Here is a 16477-nt window from a genome sequence, read left to right as displayed (position 1 = left end):
CTGTGAGAACACTGCTGCTGCACAGACCCTGTTGTGCTTCTGAGGTGCTGCTGGTGTCATCCAGCTTGCCCTTGCAAGGCAGGAACTGTGCTGTCTTCCGTTTTTGAGCTCAAGTGTTTGTACGCATCCTTCTGCCTACAGTGAGGTGTGGCAGGACTAAATTACACCATAAGTTCATAATTTCTAAGTTTACTTAACTATGAAATGTTTGACAGAGTATAGATGCTGGAGATTTAACAGCTCCAGAGAGCTGCTCTAAATAAATTAATTAAGGGAAAAGAAACAGTGCTTTAACAAAGACTATTTTTTTCAGAACTGTCAAAGTTCCTACCAGTTTCAGAACCATAAAATGAGTAGCACTTTAATACAAGCAACTGTTAGAACTACATTTTGAAATCATACTTTGTTTAAAAAAAAAAAAATTGCAAAATTTTGCAGCAAGATTTTTGTTCACTCTTTGTGCTCCTGGCAAATTAGATGAGTCATTATAGTTTAATAAAAAGGCATATAATTTTTGGATTGGATTATGATTAAAATGAATGACGTCAATGAACTGTGTCTGAATCACTGCTTCCATATCCAGAAATACTGTTTGGTTCAGATGATATTTTATGTTGCTATCACAAGTACTCCACTTTCAGATGAAGCAGAAAATCTAAAACTATCCATGATATATAGACAAAATCACAGTAATTATCTGCATGAAGCCAAGTGAGTGTAGAATTCACTCTTACTTGCTGGCTTTTAATTTATCTCTGACTTGCCAACCCTGCTTGATGTGCTCTTGTGATAGAGGCACAACCATATTGTGTACATTTGCCAGAAATTCTGCATATTATACACTGTACCTGCACAAAGATTCAAACAATTGAATTTGAACTGCTATTACTTGGGAATGCTTTATTTAATAAGCTAGTCAGAAATCAGCACTTTATTATATAGCTACAGCTATCAAAAGTTAATATAAAAATATATTTTTTTAAGATATCTTTTCAAGAATATTTAAAAAAATATCTTTACTATCAGGGGTTTGGTGTCCTTAGGCCTCTCAAATGTGTCTATAGAGGTAGGGGTGTATTGATAAACTGAAGCAAACCTGTAACCAAATCCTCAGAATTATTTAGAAACACTGCCAAACTGTTCCTGTCCAAACACTTCTAAAGGCCAACAGTATTAAGCTTGCAAGTTATAGAAGACTGAAGCAAGTGCTGAACAAAACTTCTTCATTCTGAAAGCTCACCTAACTTTTACCTCTCTCTGTTACATTCATTTTCTGATATGCAGAGATACCTGTCTCCAAAGGTGGCTTATAAGAAAAATGAAGGTATAATGAAAAGCTGTTCTTTTTAAAAATTACCTCTTAAAATTTTGGCCCAGTATCTTTCTGACAGACCTGAAAGGGTTTCAAGTGGGTTGGTCAAATATCATGTGGCAGCAGTTCACCCTCTCAGGTTGGCAGCAGCTGTTGCATTAACAAGTGAGGACAACCTGTGATTAGTGGCTGCAGGACTGTACTTTACCCAGGGAATTGATAACCAACTTCAATTGCTGACAGCAGTTCATTTTCTCCAAGGTGAAGGAGTGAATATGAGCCCTTGTATCCGATTATAAGCTCTTCACTCCTGGCTGATTTGGAAGAGCTGAGTGCTGGAAAATCTAAAGAGAAGTGAGATGAGCCAAGCAGAGGTGAAATTTCCAGGTTGCATAACCCAGCTATAGATATTTCTAGACTCTCTGAATTCATATACCCAATTTTCTACATCTGTACTGAGACAGATATACAGAAAGATTTTTTCCTTCCAACTTTCTTTGATCACACAAGCAATCAGAGCATATTTATTAGTTATGTAAAGAGTAGCAAAACATAATCAGTAATGACACAGACATGAAGCCTTGGTTATTTCTTACAGCTTTACACTTTTTATTTACTGAGGATATGTGGAATTTATCAGATAATTGAGCATTTGATTCTGCCCTGAATAAAGCTTTGCTTCTACAAGCACAGAGTAGTTTAAGACTCTACATATCTCATTTGTGGATGGTAATTAGATCTTTAAGCATTTAATTGGACTTGTACATAATTACAGGTAGTAAAGAAAGTGTTTTAAAAATGAATTTCCATCGCCAAATAAGTTTGCTAGATGGTCTTATTTTCATATTTAAAACAAGTGTACACTCACTGTGCAAATTTCCTATCTTACATACTTTTTCATGAGAAGTAGGACTAGATGTGAAAGGGTAGTATCTTCTAATTTCTTTAGTCTTTAGTCATTTGCTCAGGCTGTCAATGATGGATCCAGTTAACGATAGTAACTGGTAGCATTTTCCGTACAGTTGCATTTTATCTATGGTCCCACTCAATCATCCATTTTACATAGAAAGATCAATGACTGACTCATTTACTATAATAACAAGTAATCATTCAATATAGTCATTATTATCATAGCAAATTGTAACTCTTGATCAACGGCAACAAATCCATAACTTCTTTTGAGCTGGCAATCTGTAGGGAACAATTTTCATTCCATTATCAACCGCAGTAGTAGTATTGTGTTATTAAGTATTTTTGTTCAGTATTTTGTTTTTGCTCAAGGAAATAATGAAATGTATGTGTAAAAAGTCAGCGCCCTTGAAATCCTTGATTTTCTTGTGCCTGATGTCCATATTGCAGATGATACACTTCCACAGCAAAGTTCCTAAGGAGTCAGGATCACAAGATGTGTGCATTGTTGTTGCTGTGCATTGCATAGTTTATAGATTACACAGTTTCAAATACAGCTTTGTACATTTTTGGCCGTGATAAACTGTGTTAAGTTTTAGAGAGAGCCATGTGAAGGAAAACCTCATAGTGTTGTACTGACATGTTTAAATAATATTTTTTAAGAAAGAATTTTATTTTGGCAAACTCTGAAATAACAGTTCCCCAAACATGTAAGAGATTTCAGAAAACATTGTGTTTGGTGAACACCATAATTCCATTATAGAAACATTACTGCACACGGTTAGTATGCAAAATGAAACTGAAACTGAAAATGACAATTTTGTACAGTTTTGCTTATGAACACTGAGTGATTAATTATTCTTAAACCACTTATTCAGTCAGCTTTTTCTTTTAAATTTGGTTTGATTTTCATGTCTATATAAACTGGTAGAACTGTAACATCATCGCATCTTACATGCAGAAAAGATCACTTTCATTTCCTCAAAATTATCTAGGTTTCTGTGCATTTGGCAAAGTTCACATGTTACAGTGGCTCCTGTAATAGAACAGATTATCAAGCTTTCTTTGTGGTACAGAAGGGATCACCTCTATTCTGTTTTCTATCCTGTAAGCAGAATAAGAAAATAAAATTGCTCTATACTAACTCAGATCGTGAAAAAGGACAGTCTTAGTCCACCTTACGTCATCTTGGGTTTGAGTTTTCTTTGGTTTGGATAACATCTATTTTTTGTAATCATACTGTTCACATTGTGAACTTTCTCTTTGTAGTTTAAAATTATGATATAACATTGAAAATCTGGGGAGCTCTCTTCAGAAATTCTATGGATACACTCAGCTAATGAAGTTTTAGTGGAACTGTGTTAGAGGTTAGCCTTGATCCCTCCAGATGACCATTAAAAAAAATGGGAAATGTTGCCCAACTGATATTTCACTCGACATGTGGGGATGATCCAACAATGATCTACTCTGTTGCAGTCTAGAATTGGAAACCATTTTAGCAAGCAAGCATAGAAAACTTAGTAATCACTTTGAGAAAGTCTCCTGGTTTAGTTCTCTGGCATGGTAACCATTTTATTTTTTTCTTTGTTTTTGCTTTGGTTGCTTATCTTCTCTATATGAAGGAATAGATTAATTCACAAATTCTCTGTCACTGGGCTTTGCTGCTGCCTATCACAATTTGAAGGGTTGTTCAGCTTGTCAGTTCAGTCAATTTCTCCAAGTTTCCTTCCGTTATTTCCTTTGTCTTCTTTGAAGAATCATTCTATTTCAGGTCATTTAAAATTGAGTGGTGTCAGGAAACTGAAATAGGTTTAACAGTAATCTTGTTCTTTTTGTAACATTTTCCTGCTCAAGACAATAAGCCTCAGATTTTCAACCCAGATGTTTATTCAATACTTATATTTTCATTTTCTGGCTAAGAGTCTCCAAAGGAGGCATCTATGATACTGTGAGACTTCTCAGTCATGGGCTTGTAACTCAATTTCTTTGCAGAAAGAACAGTCTATAAGATATAGAGGCTTTCAAAAAACCAGAATTCATACATTGGGTTGATTCTCTGAGCTCTGAATGCAAATCTGCATGACTTTCACTACCAACTCCATTGCATTTGCTATGTCTAATACTTTGAGACAGTTATTAATTTTGATCTTCCAAATGTTGATAGACAAAGATAGACATATGTCCTATATTATATCCTCCAGGACATTACCAAGTGTTTAACAATCAGGTAATTGTTTTTGCTCTTATCAGAATGAGAGTTTCACCTTGTTTCTCCAATCCACTAGGAAGTTTGAAATGTTCTATATTTAGTAGCTATTGCACATTAATGGCTTCAGTGATCTTCAATGATTTTGGTGGTTTTGGCAACAAAATTTTCAAAGGGAATAGACTTGATTTTCACAAATATGAGAAGATGGGAAATAGGAGGAGAGATAGAGGGAACAAATCAGTGTTAATCCTAATCTGTGATCTCATGCATAAGAATTTGCTGTACCTTTTCAGTTACTGCCAATTCCAGTTTTCTGCCAATTCCAGTTTTCTGCCAAATGTCAATTTCTGCACAGAGTATGAAATGCTTTCCATTTCCAAATTTATAACAGATCTGTTGGATTTGAACTCACTCCAGTAAGTTGCAGCTAATTTAAATACATCACAAGCAAAATGGAAAAAAGATTTCACTTAAGCAGAGTGAGGGAAATGAGCACTGCCCATCTGGTCAGATTAGACTCCTTGTAGATGAGGCTAATCCTTGTAAAAATCATTTAACAAATGCTGTAGTTCATCAGTATGAAGATAAATGACAAAATGCCTATTGTTCATTTTACTGGTAAACTAGTGGCTAAACATAACACTTTGTACAAGATATTGTAACAAGGAATACAAAAAGAAACAAAAACAACGACAACAAAAAAAACACCTGATCAAATGAGGGTAAAAAGGAAAATGTAATTTAGTTGTGTTATACTTCGCCTATACTACTGATTGTATTTTGTTGACCCTTGTCAAATTTTTTGTTTTCCATTTTGGGTAAGAAAACCTACTATGAACCTGATCAGTAAAATTCTAATACAAGTATACTTGTGTTTCTGACATAACAGTCCTCCATGCAGACCTAAGTTCTCATTTGTCAGGGAAAAATGTAAGAAACTTCTGCAAGGCAGGCAAGGAGACAGATGTTTTGAATCAAGTAGGTGTATGTAGTCTTCTGCATTAAATTATTATTAAACAGAGTTTAATCATTTGGAGAAGAGAGATCTATAGTATGAGCCTCTCAGATAACTTCCACTAGAAGCACATCTGTCTAAACAACTAGTTTGTTGATTCTACATCATATTTGATATGATTAAATGGCATTAGACACTGTCATGTCATTTGGTATGATTCAGTTTCAGATAAACATGATGAAAGTGTTAGGTAACCCAAGATTAATGAGTAAACTGTTTCATCTCCCTCAAGCACATTTCATCAAGGAGAAATCAAAATGTTTCTCTGCCTTGAACAGAATCATTCTCCCTCCTGTCTAACCAAAGGCCTTGTGATCTTGGGGCCTGGCATGACTGAGAAGAGTGCCTCTTTGCAGTGTTATATAGTCTATATTGCCTAAGCAAAATTTCAGGTTCATAAACATAATGTCAACTTGGCACCACACTGTTTTCTCTTTCTGAAAGCCTTTCTTATCCTTTTGGAGTTCCTCTCTGCTCTTCATGCTGATTTTTAGATTCGGACCCTGAACTCCCCAGGAGCTGCCTGTGGTGCCTTGCAGCCTCAGATCATGCAAGGAGATAAAGTCTTTGGAGTCCCAAAATTAATCATAAAAACAAGAGAGATCATCATGCCTTCAACAGTTCAAACATGTTTATTCAAACAGGACAATGGAAAACTAGGTCAAAGACCAAACCCAAGCACAATAAGATAGGAAAAAACAGCATGCAGATAAGATACACAGTATATAGCCAACATAACATGATAAAGCAAGTAACACACAAACCATATAAAAAAGATTTCTCAAGCATAAACATGTAGATGCATAAGTGAGGGAACCTGAGGAAGGCTCTCATCTTCTTTCCTCAGATCCAGTAAATGCTGTCAACTGTTCCTTCATTACTGTTGATGCATTGGTAGTTGGCATTCTTACTCATTTCTTACTTTGGAAGTATTCAGCTTGTCTCCATTTGAATTTTCATGGGGGCAACTTGAAGTATAATATCTGTAGGTCATGTCTTGGCAATATTTTCAAGTAGGACTAAGACGAGAACTAAAAGACTCTCAAAGAAACTCCTACTTTGGCTCTTTTCACTATTTTGCTCCTAGGGGTGGTGTTGTCACAAAAGTAGGAATTGGCAGTGATTATTTTCTACATTTTTTAATGCTGATATGCTGGGTATTTCAGGCAAAACACCACTGCTTGTCTGAATGGGACTGTGTACCAGCTTTTGCTGTGCTAGAAGACTTGGCACTGAGATTGCTGACGCAGCTTTTCAGGAGCCTGTGCAAAAGTCCTCCCACTAACTGTAGAGATGGAAACAGTAACATGAGAATGCAGTAAACAGCTGTGTTGTTGGAGGTACTGGTTATGGAGCTGCGCAGTGCTTTTGTTTTCAGAGCACACTGTGCACAATTTGAAATTGTACGAGCCCTGATGTGATGTATCAGTATCAAATATACAAATTGACTTCTGATGACTGGAGTGCTCTAAAGGACTGATGAGACTTGAAGTAAGCGGGACAAGATCATGCTTCATTGCACTGTGATGCTACACAGCTTCCTTCTTTGCCATTGTGTGGCATCAGTTGTTTTCCTTCTCAGGAAACTCTAAAATGTGGTCAGCAGGGAATTCCATTTCTTACCTGTTAGAGAAGAGTAAAATAGTATGGAGAAGAAGCATCATGATAGAAAAATGAGCTGCCTGAATAAGGCTTCCAGGTCCTCCTGATAACATGGCATTCACAGTGTATGATTTAAAGCTTCCCAAAAGCCAGCGTGTGAACAATTTAAACACTTGCAGGACAATTGTATGGGCTGGGTTGAAGTTTTTTCTTAGGTTACCTATGCTCCAAGCAGGAAGAAATCTCTCGAGCACTCTAACCACCCTCACTGGTCTCAGAATGATGTTAGCTCAGGAGTTCTTTGTGAACATGAGAAGAAAACTTCTTTGCTTTCAAAGTGACAGAGCACTGGAACAGGCTGTCTGGAGAGGTGGAGTCTCCTTCACTGCAGATACTCAAAACCTACCTGGACACTTCCATGTGTAACCTACGGTAGAGAACCTACTTTAGCAAAGGTTGGGCTAGATGATCTCCAGAGGTCCCCTCCAACACCTACATTTCTGTGATTCTGTGTTCTGGAGATAGAGCTGGGGCAAGGGAACTTGTCACCACCATCAGCATCAAAAAGGCCACAATCATCTGACAACATGGCATAACTGCCTCACCATATAGGAATTTCATAACATAGTCTTTCCTGATAGTTTGTTCTAACCTAAACATACATGTATACTATTTTTGGCTTCTTAAATCTGTAACAGTTCTTGGTTTGGCCAGCTCTGTTGCTAGATGAATGGGAAATTTTCCAGCTGCAAAATTGTGAGTATGTGCTCCTTGTTCACAAGATCCTTGAGGTTGGTTTTTTTTCTTTTGCACCTCACACTGCTCTCTTCTGAGAATTTGGCTTGGTGACAAAGAAACTAGCCAAGAAATGGGCATGCCAAAAGTATCATATCTCAGTGCTGAGGAATGGTGTCACTATGTTATGGTAAATGATAGGCTATAAGCACCTTCTAAGATGTCTTTGCAGAGCAGTGGAGGTGTCAGATTGTGTCCAATGCGGTGAGGCTGAGGCCATGCTACTTGCAAGGACAGAAAGAGAATAAGTAAAGAAATAAATCATAGCAGAACCTCTGTGTACTCCATGTTTTAGAAGCAGTCAATGGTATGGGACTTGAGAGCAAAATCAGAAAAATATCAATATATCTTGTATATGGAGACAGCTGTAATATCAGAAGACGCCGAGAGCTGTGGGGAACAGTCTTCAACAAAAAATTGATGTGCAGCTCAAATGCATATTTTAATTTTTAAGAACTGACTGAGATGCAGTGAATTCCAGAATTTGTATAGTCCTCCTAATTGCATTTTCACACACTCTTAAATTAATGACAAAGTGCTTCCTAACATTGTTTTACTGCATCTTCTCTGAAAGATACATTTCATGTTGCACTGCTGTGTGTCTATAAAAGAAGATAAAATCCGTAATAGTTAAAGTGAACTTAGTTAATATATTTGTTCAGTACTGTTTACAGCAATCAGAAAAAGTAGATAAAATAAATGCAACAGAATATATATTTGAACCAAAATTTTAGGACTAGAAGGAATGGCTTCAAGCTGTGCCAGAGGAGATTCAGGCTGGACATTAGGAAATACTGCTTTTCTGAAAGAGTGGTCAGGCACTGGAATGGGCTGCCCAGGGAGGTGGTGGAATTGCTGACCCTGGAGGTGTTCAAGGAATGTTTGGATTTTCTGTTGAGGGACATGGTTTAGTGAGAACTATTGGTGATCAGTGGATGGTTGGACTGGGTGATCCTGTGGGTTTTTCCAACCTTGGTGATTCTATGATTCTATGAAAATAAACAAAGATACTAAAATCCTCAGGGATGTATTGTAGGGGTATATTAACATACCTATGATTCAAATTCACTTCATTCAATTACATTCTATTTACTTGCATATTCTATTTCTGAAGAATATAATTAACCCCCCCATTCTCCCCCCTTCTAGTGATGCTGGGACCTTACAGTTTTTTCTTTGGAATACTTGAGAGATGAATAATTCATATGAGGCCTTGAAAATGTAGCTTGCTGGAAGAATTAATCAAGCTTTTGCAGCTTGTTTTATCTGGATCTAAAGAAAAACATATTTTAATTAAATGCTAAAATAAAGCTAAAATGACACATTAAAATGTGTTGGTTTTCTTACGAATATAGCATTCATTGAATAGAGAACAGAAAGAAGACAAACGTATAACAGTTTTGAAAACTTGATATATTTATCTGTAAGAGCACAAAGATTTATCAACAGTTCAGCAACATATGAGGGCTGCTCCAAAAACAATGCCTCCCATTTTATTATACTTGCCCATGACATCAGAGGCAGACGTTGGTGGTATGGCAGTAGAGGTTGAACCTTCCCACCAGTATTCCATTACATGTTGTTGCCTTGTGACAGATGGTAGCAGAGGGGCAGTCTGACAGAATGGACGTGCATATGAAGCAAAGGTGCGACACTGAATTCCTTCATGCTGAAAAAATGGCACCCACACCCACTCACAGTTATTGATGGTGCAGGCTTTTAGGAGCCCAGCATGCTTTTTAAATCACTGTTGAAAATGCATAGCTAATGATGATGACTATTGTTGAAAAATAGTGCTTTGTAGCTGAGAATATGCTCTATCAAACAGTGTTATTATGCTCTTAGCATCTGTTGTAGTCTCCATGGAAATAAATAGGAGGCATTATTTTTGTAGCAACCTAGCATAAATTATTTTGGCAATTCCATTTACAGGTCAAAAGATGTGTCTTTCTTACTTTTGTTGGCACTACAGCCAACATGCATAATTCAAAAGTTTGCTGCATGGAGTCTAAACTTTACTATTTGCTCTTTTGGTATCATCTCAAGGGATGTATTAACTTACGAGGAGAATGCTGTGGTTTCTTAGAAAAAAAACAGCAACAAAATAAGACGAAAACTTTGATATTTTGCATGAAGAGAAATAAAATCATCTCAGAAAAACAATTTTCCTTTGATTAAGTATTTTTTGCTTAATATTAATTGTAATAACTAGAAAATTAAGGATTAAAAATAATTTTTTTGAAAAGTGCCAAAACTGCCAGCGAACAACTTCTTCATGACTTAATTGTTAGTAGAGAGCTGACGATTTGCAGAGGTGCCACCCACTGCAGATTCTGCTTTAGCACTTCTGTTCTCAGTCTCTCATCAGCAACTCTATGTCTCTGTGTCTCTTCTGTAGGTTAAATATGATAAAAAAATTCATTCCCTTGCTACCTCACAGACTGCCATTTAATTCTTTATCAGCTCCTCAAACTGTCATGTTTTTGATAAGCTACATTTCCTGTTTGGCTTTCCAGGATATTTGAAGAGTAAAACAAATGAAGGAAAAGGTAAATGGTGGCCCTGCTCCTTGGAAACAGCTAACAAATCCAACAGGTTTTGATAATTAGTTTTAGCACTGCAAACGTTCTTTACATAACGGAACAACTTCATTTCTTTAATGCAATTCTCCTCATCTCCAGTCTTTTCAATATCTGTCAATAGTAGCATGCAAAAGAAATTGTTGAGACAGTGAATAACTTGTTATTGAAAGATGTGCAAAAGACATGATCTGAAAATGTTAATGCATGTACTACACAGTCCTGTACAGGGAAATCCATTCTTCTCATGGATTCTCATACCATTAAATTAAAATCCAATTCCCTTCAAATAAAAGTGATTTAAAATTTCAGTACAAATCTGATTGAAAAGGTAGTTGTGGGCAGGCAATGAGACTGGACAATTAAGATGTGTAAAATCTGATCTTCCAGAAGAAGAGCAGGGGAGAAGGGAATGCTCTACTTCATTTGACAAAAAATACACCTTTCTTTATATTTGTGTGGAAGGACACTTTCACTGAAATTGTTCAGTCCTCTCCAAACAGTAAAGCCATTACCTCTACAGTCACTCAGCTTAGCTGAGTACTGCTTTGAAGTAATGCTGAACGATCTCAGATGTTACACTACTCTTCCACAAGGTTAAGTAATAAGGAAAATTTTAAAAAATGGCCACAGAAGTGAATAGAATAGAACATCCAAAAACAAGTTCCTGAAAAAGATGGGCTTTGTGCTCATGTATTGCAAGAACTGAAAGAGATGTTTATTAGATAAACCTTTTCTAGCAAATAATTTACAGGTCAGCTTCAAGGTAAAGCTCAAAATAGACTGTTCTTTAGTTTTTGTTGTTGTGGCTGAGATGTCTAAGAACAGGTCATACCAGGTAATGTGTGGGATTAGGTGGGAGATTTATTCAGTTAATTTAATTTTTAGATCCAAGTTATACATTTCAAAGAATCCATGATTCATAGGATAATATATAATTCAGCGTTAGGTTTATTTTATAATTATGCACACACAAATGTTAAAGGAACAGTTTTTAAGGTCACAGTATTAGTCAAATGACGAAAATACTCCTTCTATAAATCCATTTTTAGAAAGCTTGTGATTACATACCTTTGGTTTCACAGGGTCTCTGCCTCTTTAGGCACAAAATGTGGATACAAACTGAAACTTGTGAAGCTAGAGAAATCTAAAAGGACATTCAGTAGGACTTCTACAGTGTTCATGACAGAAGCTGAAGAGCCAGTAGTGACTGCAGCAAAGGCTTCCAAAGGAGAAAAGAACAGGTCAGTGTTTAAAGCAACTGACTGCTGTCCTGAAAGCTAAATTATATCCTTGCCCCTGAGTTTGTAATTGATGCTATGTGTGTCACTTACAATATATTTATCATAGATGGCCCCTAACCAATTTTTTAAGTCTGGTAAGAATCTAATTTATTGATGTACTGAGTACTTAAATCTGGATCTGAAGTCAGTGAGAGCTGTAAGCAGGTAAATGAAGTGTGGCATAGAACTAAATTGTTACAGAAAATCAAGTCCTAGGCTTCTCTCAAATGAGACACCAAATCTTTGTGGATTCTTTTCACTCCTTTGAATCTCAGAATTCCCACTTCTTAGCTTAAAAAAATATGTAGGTTGCCCTGAAAGTAGTTCCTCCCAATCATTTCCATGTGAGCATTCTGTAGAAAAATTATACACATCCATCCATGAAGCAAGCAAAAATTCACAGAGCTGGTGATTGTTGGTGATGTGGCACAGGAGTTTATTGCCCACAAATAAAACAAACCTCAAAGTGGGAATTCATAATAAGACAGAAAAAGAGGTGACTGATAGAATAAGTTGAGAGCTGAGCTACTTTCAGACATTCAGAATAAAAGGAACTGCAACAACAGGTAGGGACATATGCTTTGAATAGTGTATCAAAGCACCTGTAAAATGTTCTGCTCTTTTGGAGATTTTTCACATAACAAAATAAACATAAGAGGTAATTCTCACGTATGCTTGTTACCAGCTAAGCTGCAAATCATTTTCTGTTTCAATATTGCAGTTTTGACAAAGGTAATCCTTCAGGCTTTACTTAGGAAAGCCTGGTTTCTGACAGGAGGTTGATGGAAAGGCCCAGGAAAGCATATGGTGCCGTATGCTCACCTGGCATGCCTGCTGTATGAGTCTGATCCTACAGGCAGCCTCCCAGCAGCACGCTTATTCTCCTTACAAACAGGTGAGGAGCTGCTGTGAACTATGACCTTATCATCTGAGATAAGGCACAGCGCTCAGGCAGTCAAATGAGTCACAGTAACATGGGATCACACGCCGCCCACGGCTGTGTCCTTACCCACAACTCATGTTACAAAAAAAAAAAAAGTAAAAAAAAAAAGTGATGCAATGCTTCCTTGTGGATCAGGAGCAATTCAAAGAGTTCAGATTCACAGTTCACCACTCTGAAAGAATCATAGGATCATGGAGCTGGGAAGGATCTTCAAAGGTTACCCAGCCCAACTTCCCAGCAATGAGCTGGAACATCCACAGCTACATCAGGTTGCTCAGAGCCCCTTCCAGCCTGACCTTAACCATCAGATGAGGTAGCATAATGTAGGGCAGATTTTGCCATGGGATAGGGTTGACAAATACAACAAAATAGTTGTGCCTTTATTTATGGGAAGAAAAAAGCAAATATTTTTTATACACTGCAGAAAAGTGCTTGGAGGTACAGGGCACTCCTCACCCCCCCAAGCTGTACTGTGTTCCACTCACACCCTCGGTCCGTGCTGCGGGTCTGTCCCTGGCACTGCGGGGATGCGGGCGGGGCCCGGCACGGGGCTGGCGGCAATGGGGCGGGATGACCCCTCCCGTCCCGTCCCGTCCCGTCCCATCCTGTGCCGTCCCATCCTGTGCCGTCCCTCTGCCACGGGACTCATATAGGAGAGGATCGAGACCCGGGCCGGCACTCGCTGCGGAGTGAGCGGCCCCGTGTTTATCTTTTAGTCCGAGAGAAGCATTCTACTCGCTGCCATGGCCTCGGTACCCTCCGCCGGATGCCTCCTGGCCAAGAACCAGTACTACCGCAGTAAGTGCTCAGGGACCGGCAGCCCCATCAGGCTCCGAGTTTGTTGCATTATGAGAAGGTTAGAAAGTTTTTCAGGTGAATGAGCTGGAGGCAAGAGTGGGATTTTGCTATATTCATATGTTTTGCTGTTATTTTTATTTTATTATTATTTGCTTGGGGATATATTTGTTTTTGTTCCATAAAGGAACTGCAGTTTTAATGAGTATTTGCTTCTGGTTATTCATATACACTTTTTTGCCTGTAGAATTGTTCATTAAGGCTTTGCAGTATCAATCTTTTTATTATAAAACATGACATTGACAAAGCATTAGATCAACAAATCCTGGCTTCAAGCTGTACTTTATTTTGCCTTTGCAGGCTTAGACAGAATGCATAATCAACACACATTCTTGTTTCTGTATACATGAAACACTTTGAGAATGCACCCGGTCTGGTTAAGATCCCTTAGATAGCTCGCTATCCAGTAGTGCAAGGATGGTACTCTTAATTGTATCACAATGGAAAGCACAGAATTTTCTCTCTTTTTTTATTATTATTATTTTTCTTTGCACTTGATTACTGTACAGTGTATACGTGATCATCATAAGGCACATCACTGATTTCAGTGAAAGTTGGACAAGGAGATCTCAGTGTGCTTTCAGGTGATGAGAGATCAATGTAGGTGAAAGGTTTCAACTAAACAACCATAGCAAAATGGTACAAAACATATTTAAGTCACATTGTAGCTAACTATTTGTTGCTAAGCTTATCTTATCTTTTAGATTGCTTCCTCTGAGGTAGCAGCAAGTCTGAGAAATTATTGGCGTGGAAATTTATCCATCTTTTTCATTAAATGTGTCCTTCTTTTCCATGAACAGCAAGGCAGAACTCGGAATCCAGCGTTTCTTCCAGCTCCTCCTGCTGTTCCGATCCTGTGAGTGTTGCAGAACAGGACAAAACATTTCATGGTAATGCTATATGCTTTCAAACAGTCTTCTCAGTTTCACCTGTTTGTTATTCTGTGAGTGTCTAATGGTGAGGGCTACATCTCTTTTGGCAGGGTTACCTGAATTACTTGATAAATGCTGGTGGATAAAAAGTTTTTTCCATTGTGAACCATCTCCGCCAACTGTTGGCAGAAAAGCACTATCAGCAAGCAGGTGAGTCCTGGTTTTGCAGTGATGGGGGCAATTGACTCATTCCATTTTTCCTTTGGTAAAACTATTACTAAACAAGTCATAATCGGCTAAAACGGTACGGAGGCACAGTGCTATTTTGATGACTTAAATAAAAGATTCTGCAAATGTATGGCCTTAGAAGCTCCCCATGTTTACATTTTAAAAGCTGAACACACACTATATGTTATGTTAGGGACTATTACTGTCATTTATAGCAATGGTTATTTAATCCTTGACCCACTGCACTTGTACTCCTGTTTATGCATTTCCACTTAACTTTATTATTAAAACTTTATAACTTTTATATCTTTAATTATAACTTTATTTATTAAAAAGTTAATATGAATGAAACTAAAACTTCTGCAGATAAATACCTCTGCAAAAAATATAATAACCCTACTCCTAACCTTCTTGAATCTATATTTCTGCAGTACCAACAGTTGAATATGAAAGCAAGCTGGATTACTGTCTGAGATAATGCGCACGGACTTATTTTTTCCAAGAGGCTTGGGATCTTCTGAGTGTCTGGGTTCAGCTGCAAGAGGAAAACAAAACCTTTAGGAGGGATGAAAGGTGTACTTTCAAAAGATGTCAGGAGCTTAAAAACTATTGTATAATGGAGATGTCGATGGCTTACCTTCTTCATTATGGAGTTGCTATAAGTTTAGATGACTCTAATGAAAGTTACTTGGGTTAAATATCCTGATGACTTATTTGGATACTAAAAAAAGAAAAGAAACAAAAAACCGAATAAACAACAGTAAGATAGTATAGGTTTAAAAGTATGTTATGGAATGACTTTGCAATAGGTGATACTGCATGAAGTTTTACCTATTAAGATATCAATTCTGTAGACATTCACTGCTGTAAACGCATCACAAACAGATCAGTCCTACTCTATTGTGTATATTTTCTACCTGCTGTTCTGTATCAGTTATAGGCATCAGAGTTACAAAGTTGTTTGCTAATAGCTTTGCTTTTGGAAAGCCCAATTACACACAGAAAAGCAATAATCTGTTTGCTGTGTTCCAGCTGCATTTGTAGACATCAACCACAAATACATAAATACACTTTTCATTCACATCTATGCACGTTCTTACTTGAGGACAGAATAGCAGAGAGGGGGTAATTCTGATGGACACTGATGTCTTCCAAGCAGATGAGTAATCTTAATCAGGGTTGATATTCACAGCTCTGTTTTCCTTTCAAATTACCCTCATCTTCTTTGCTGCATTTGAAAGACCTGCTTCTTTTCAAGTGACTAATCCTATCAGCATTCACTGCTGTCCATCAGTTTAGTTTGAAAGGTGTAAGAGCTGGCAAAGTATTCAACTCAAAGTGATAACATTAATGTTAATAACAAAGTCTGTCTTTGTCAGGATACATGCCATTGAAATATACTGTCATACGTTTTCGTTTGGTCTTCAGCAGTGCAAAGCAGTGATTGTTTGTTCTACTGGGATGGCCAAAATGGATCAAAGGTCATAGAAAATAATGTGTTTGGCTGGATGACATCATTTCCACGCATTTATCTTTTTTTTTAATGTACCATCAGTAAATCTACCTGGCCTTTGTCCATCACTGGATGAAGCAACAATAGCAAACATTATCAATGTAAGTGTAATTTTTAAAATAATTATAGATTAGTGGTTGTCATGGTAATGCTTAGAACTCTGAAGTGTATCAAGTGACTGCTTTGGTTTTGGTGTAGGCAATAAATGTTTGCCCCATGACAACAAAAAAATGCAATGATGGAAATATGGTTTCAGGAATCCTCAAGCCACTTTGTTATACCTTTTTCCCCTATCACCATTGTTCAATTTCATCATTGTCCTTTCTCTAAGCGTACAGAATAAACTAATTTTGTGGGGTTTT

At 37.4% G+C, this 16477-nt stretch overlaps 1 protein-coding gene across 1 annotated transcript; it reads left to right on the top strand.

Moving 5' to 3' along the window:
* Positions 1–13287: 13287 nt before the first annotated feature.
* PPDPFL (pancreatic progenitor cell differentiation and proliferation factor like) lies at positions 13288–16477 on the top strand. Its single transcript, XM_048940156.1, has 4 exons — positions 13288–13445; positions 14303–14392; positions 14485–14584; positions 15034–16477. Exons 1-4 carry the CDS (start codon positions 13391–13393, stop codon positions 15044–15046), a joined length of 258 nt encoding a protein of 85 aa, XP_048796113.1. The 5' UTR covers positions 13288–13390; the 3' UTR covers positions 15047–16477.

The sequence above is a fragment of the Lagopus muta genome, chromosome 3 (assembly GCF_023343835.1).
Source record: "Lagopus muta isolate bLagMut1 chromosome 3, bLagMut1 primary, whole genome shotgun sequence".
Taxonomy (NCBI): Eukaryota; Metazoa; Chordata; class Aves; order Galliformes; family Phasianidae; genus Lagopus; species Lagopus muta.
This window is presented reverse-complemented; position numbering and strand designations above follow the sequence as displayed.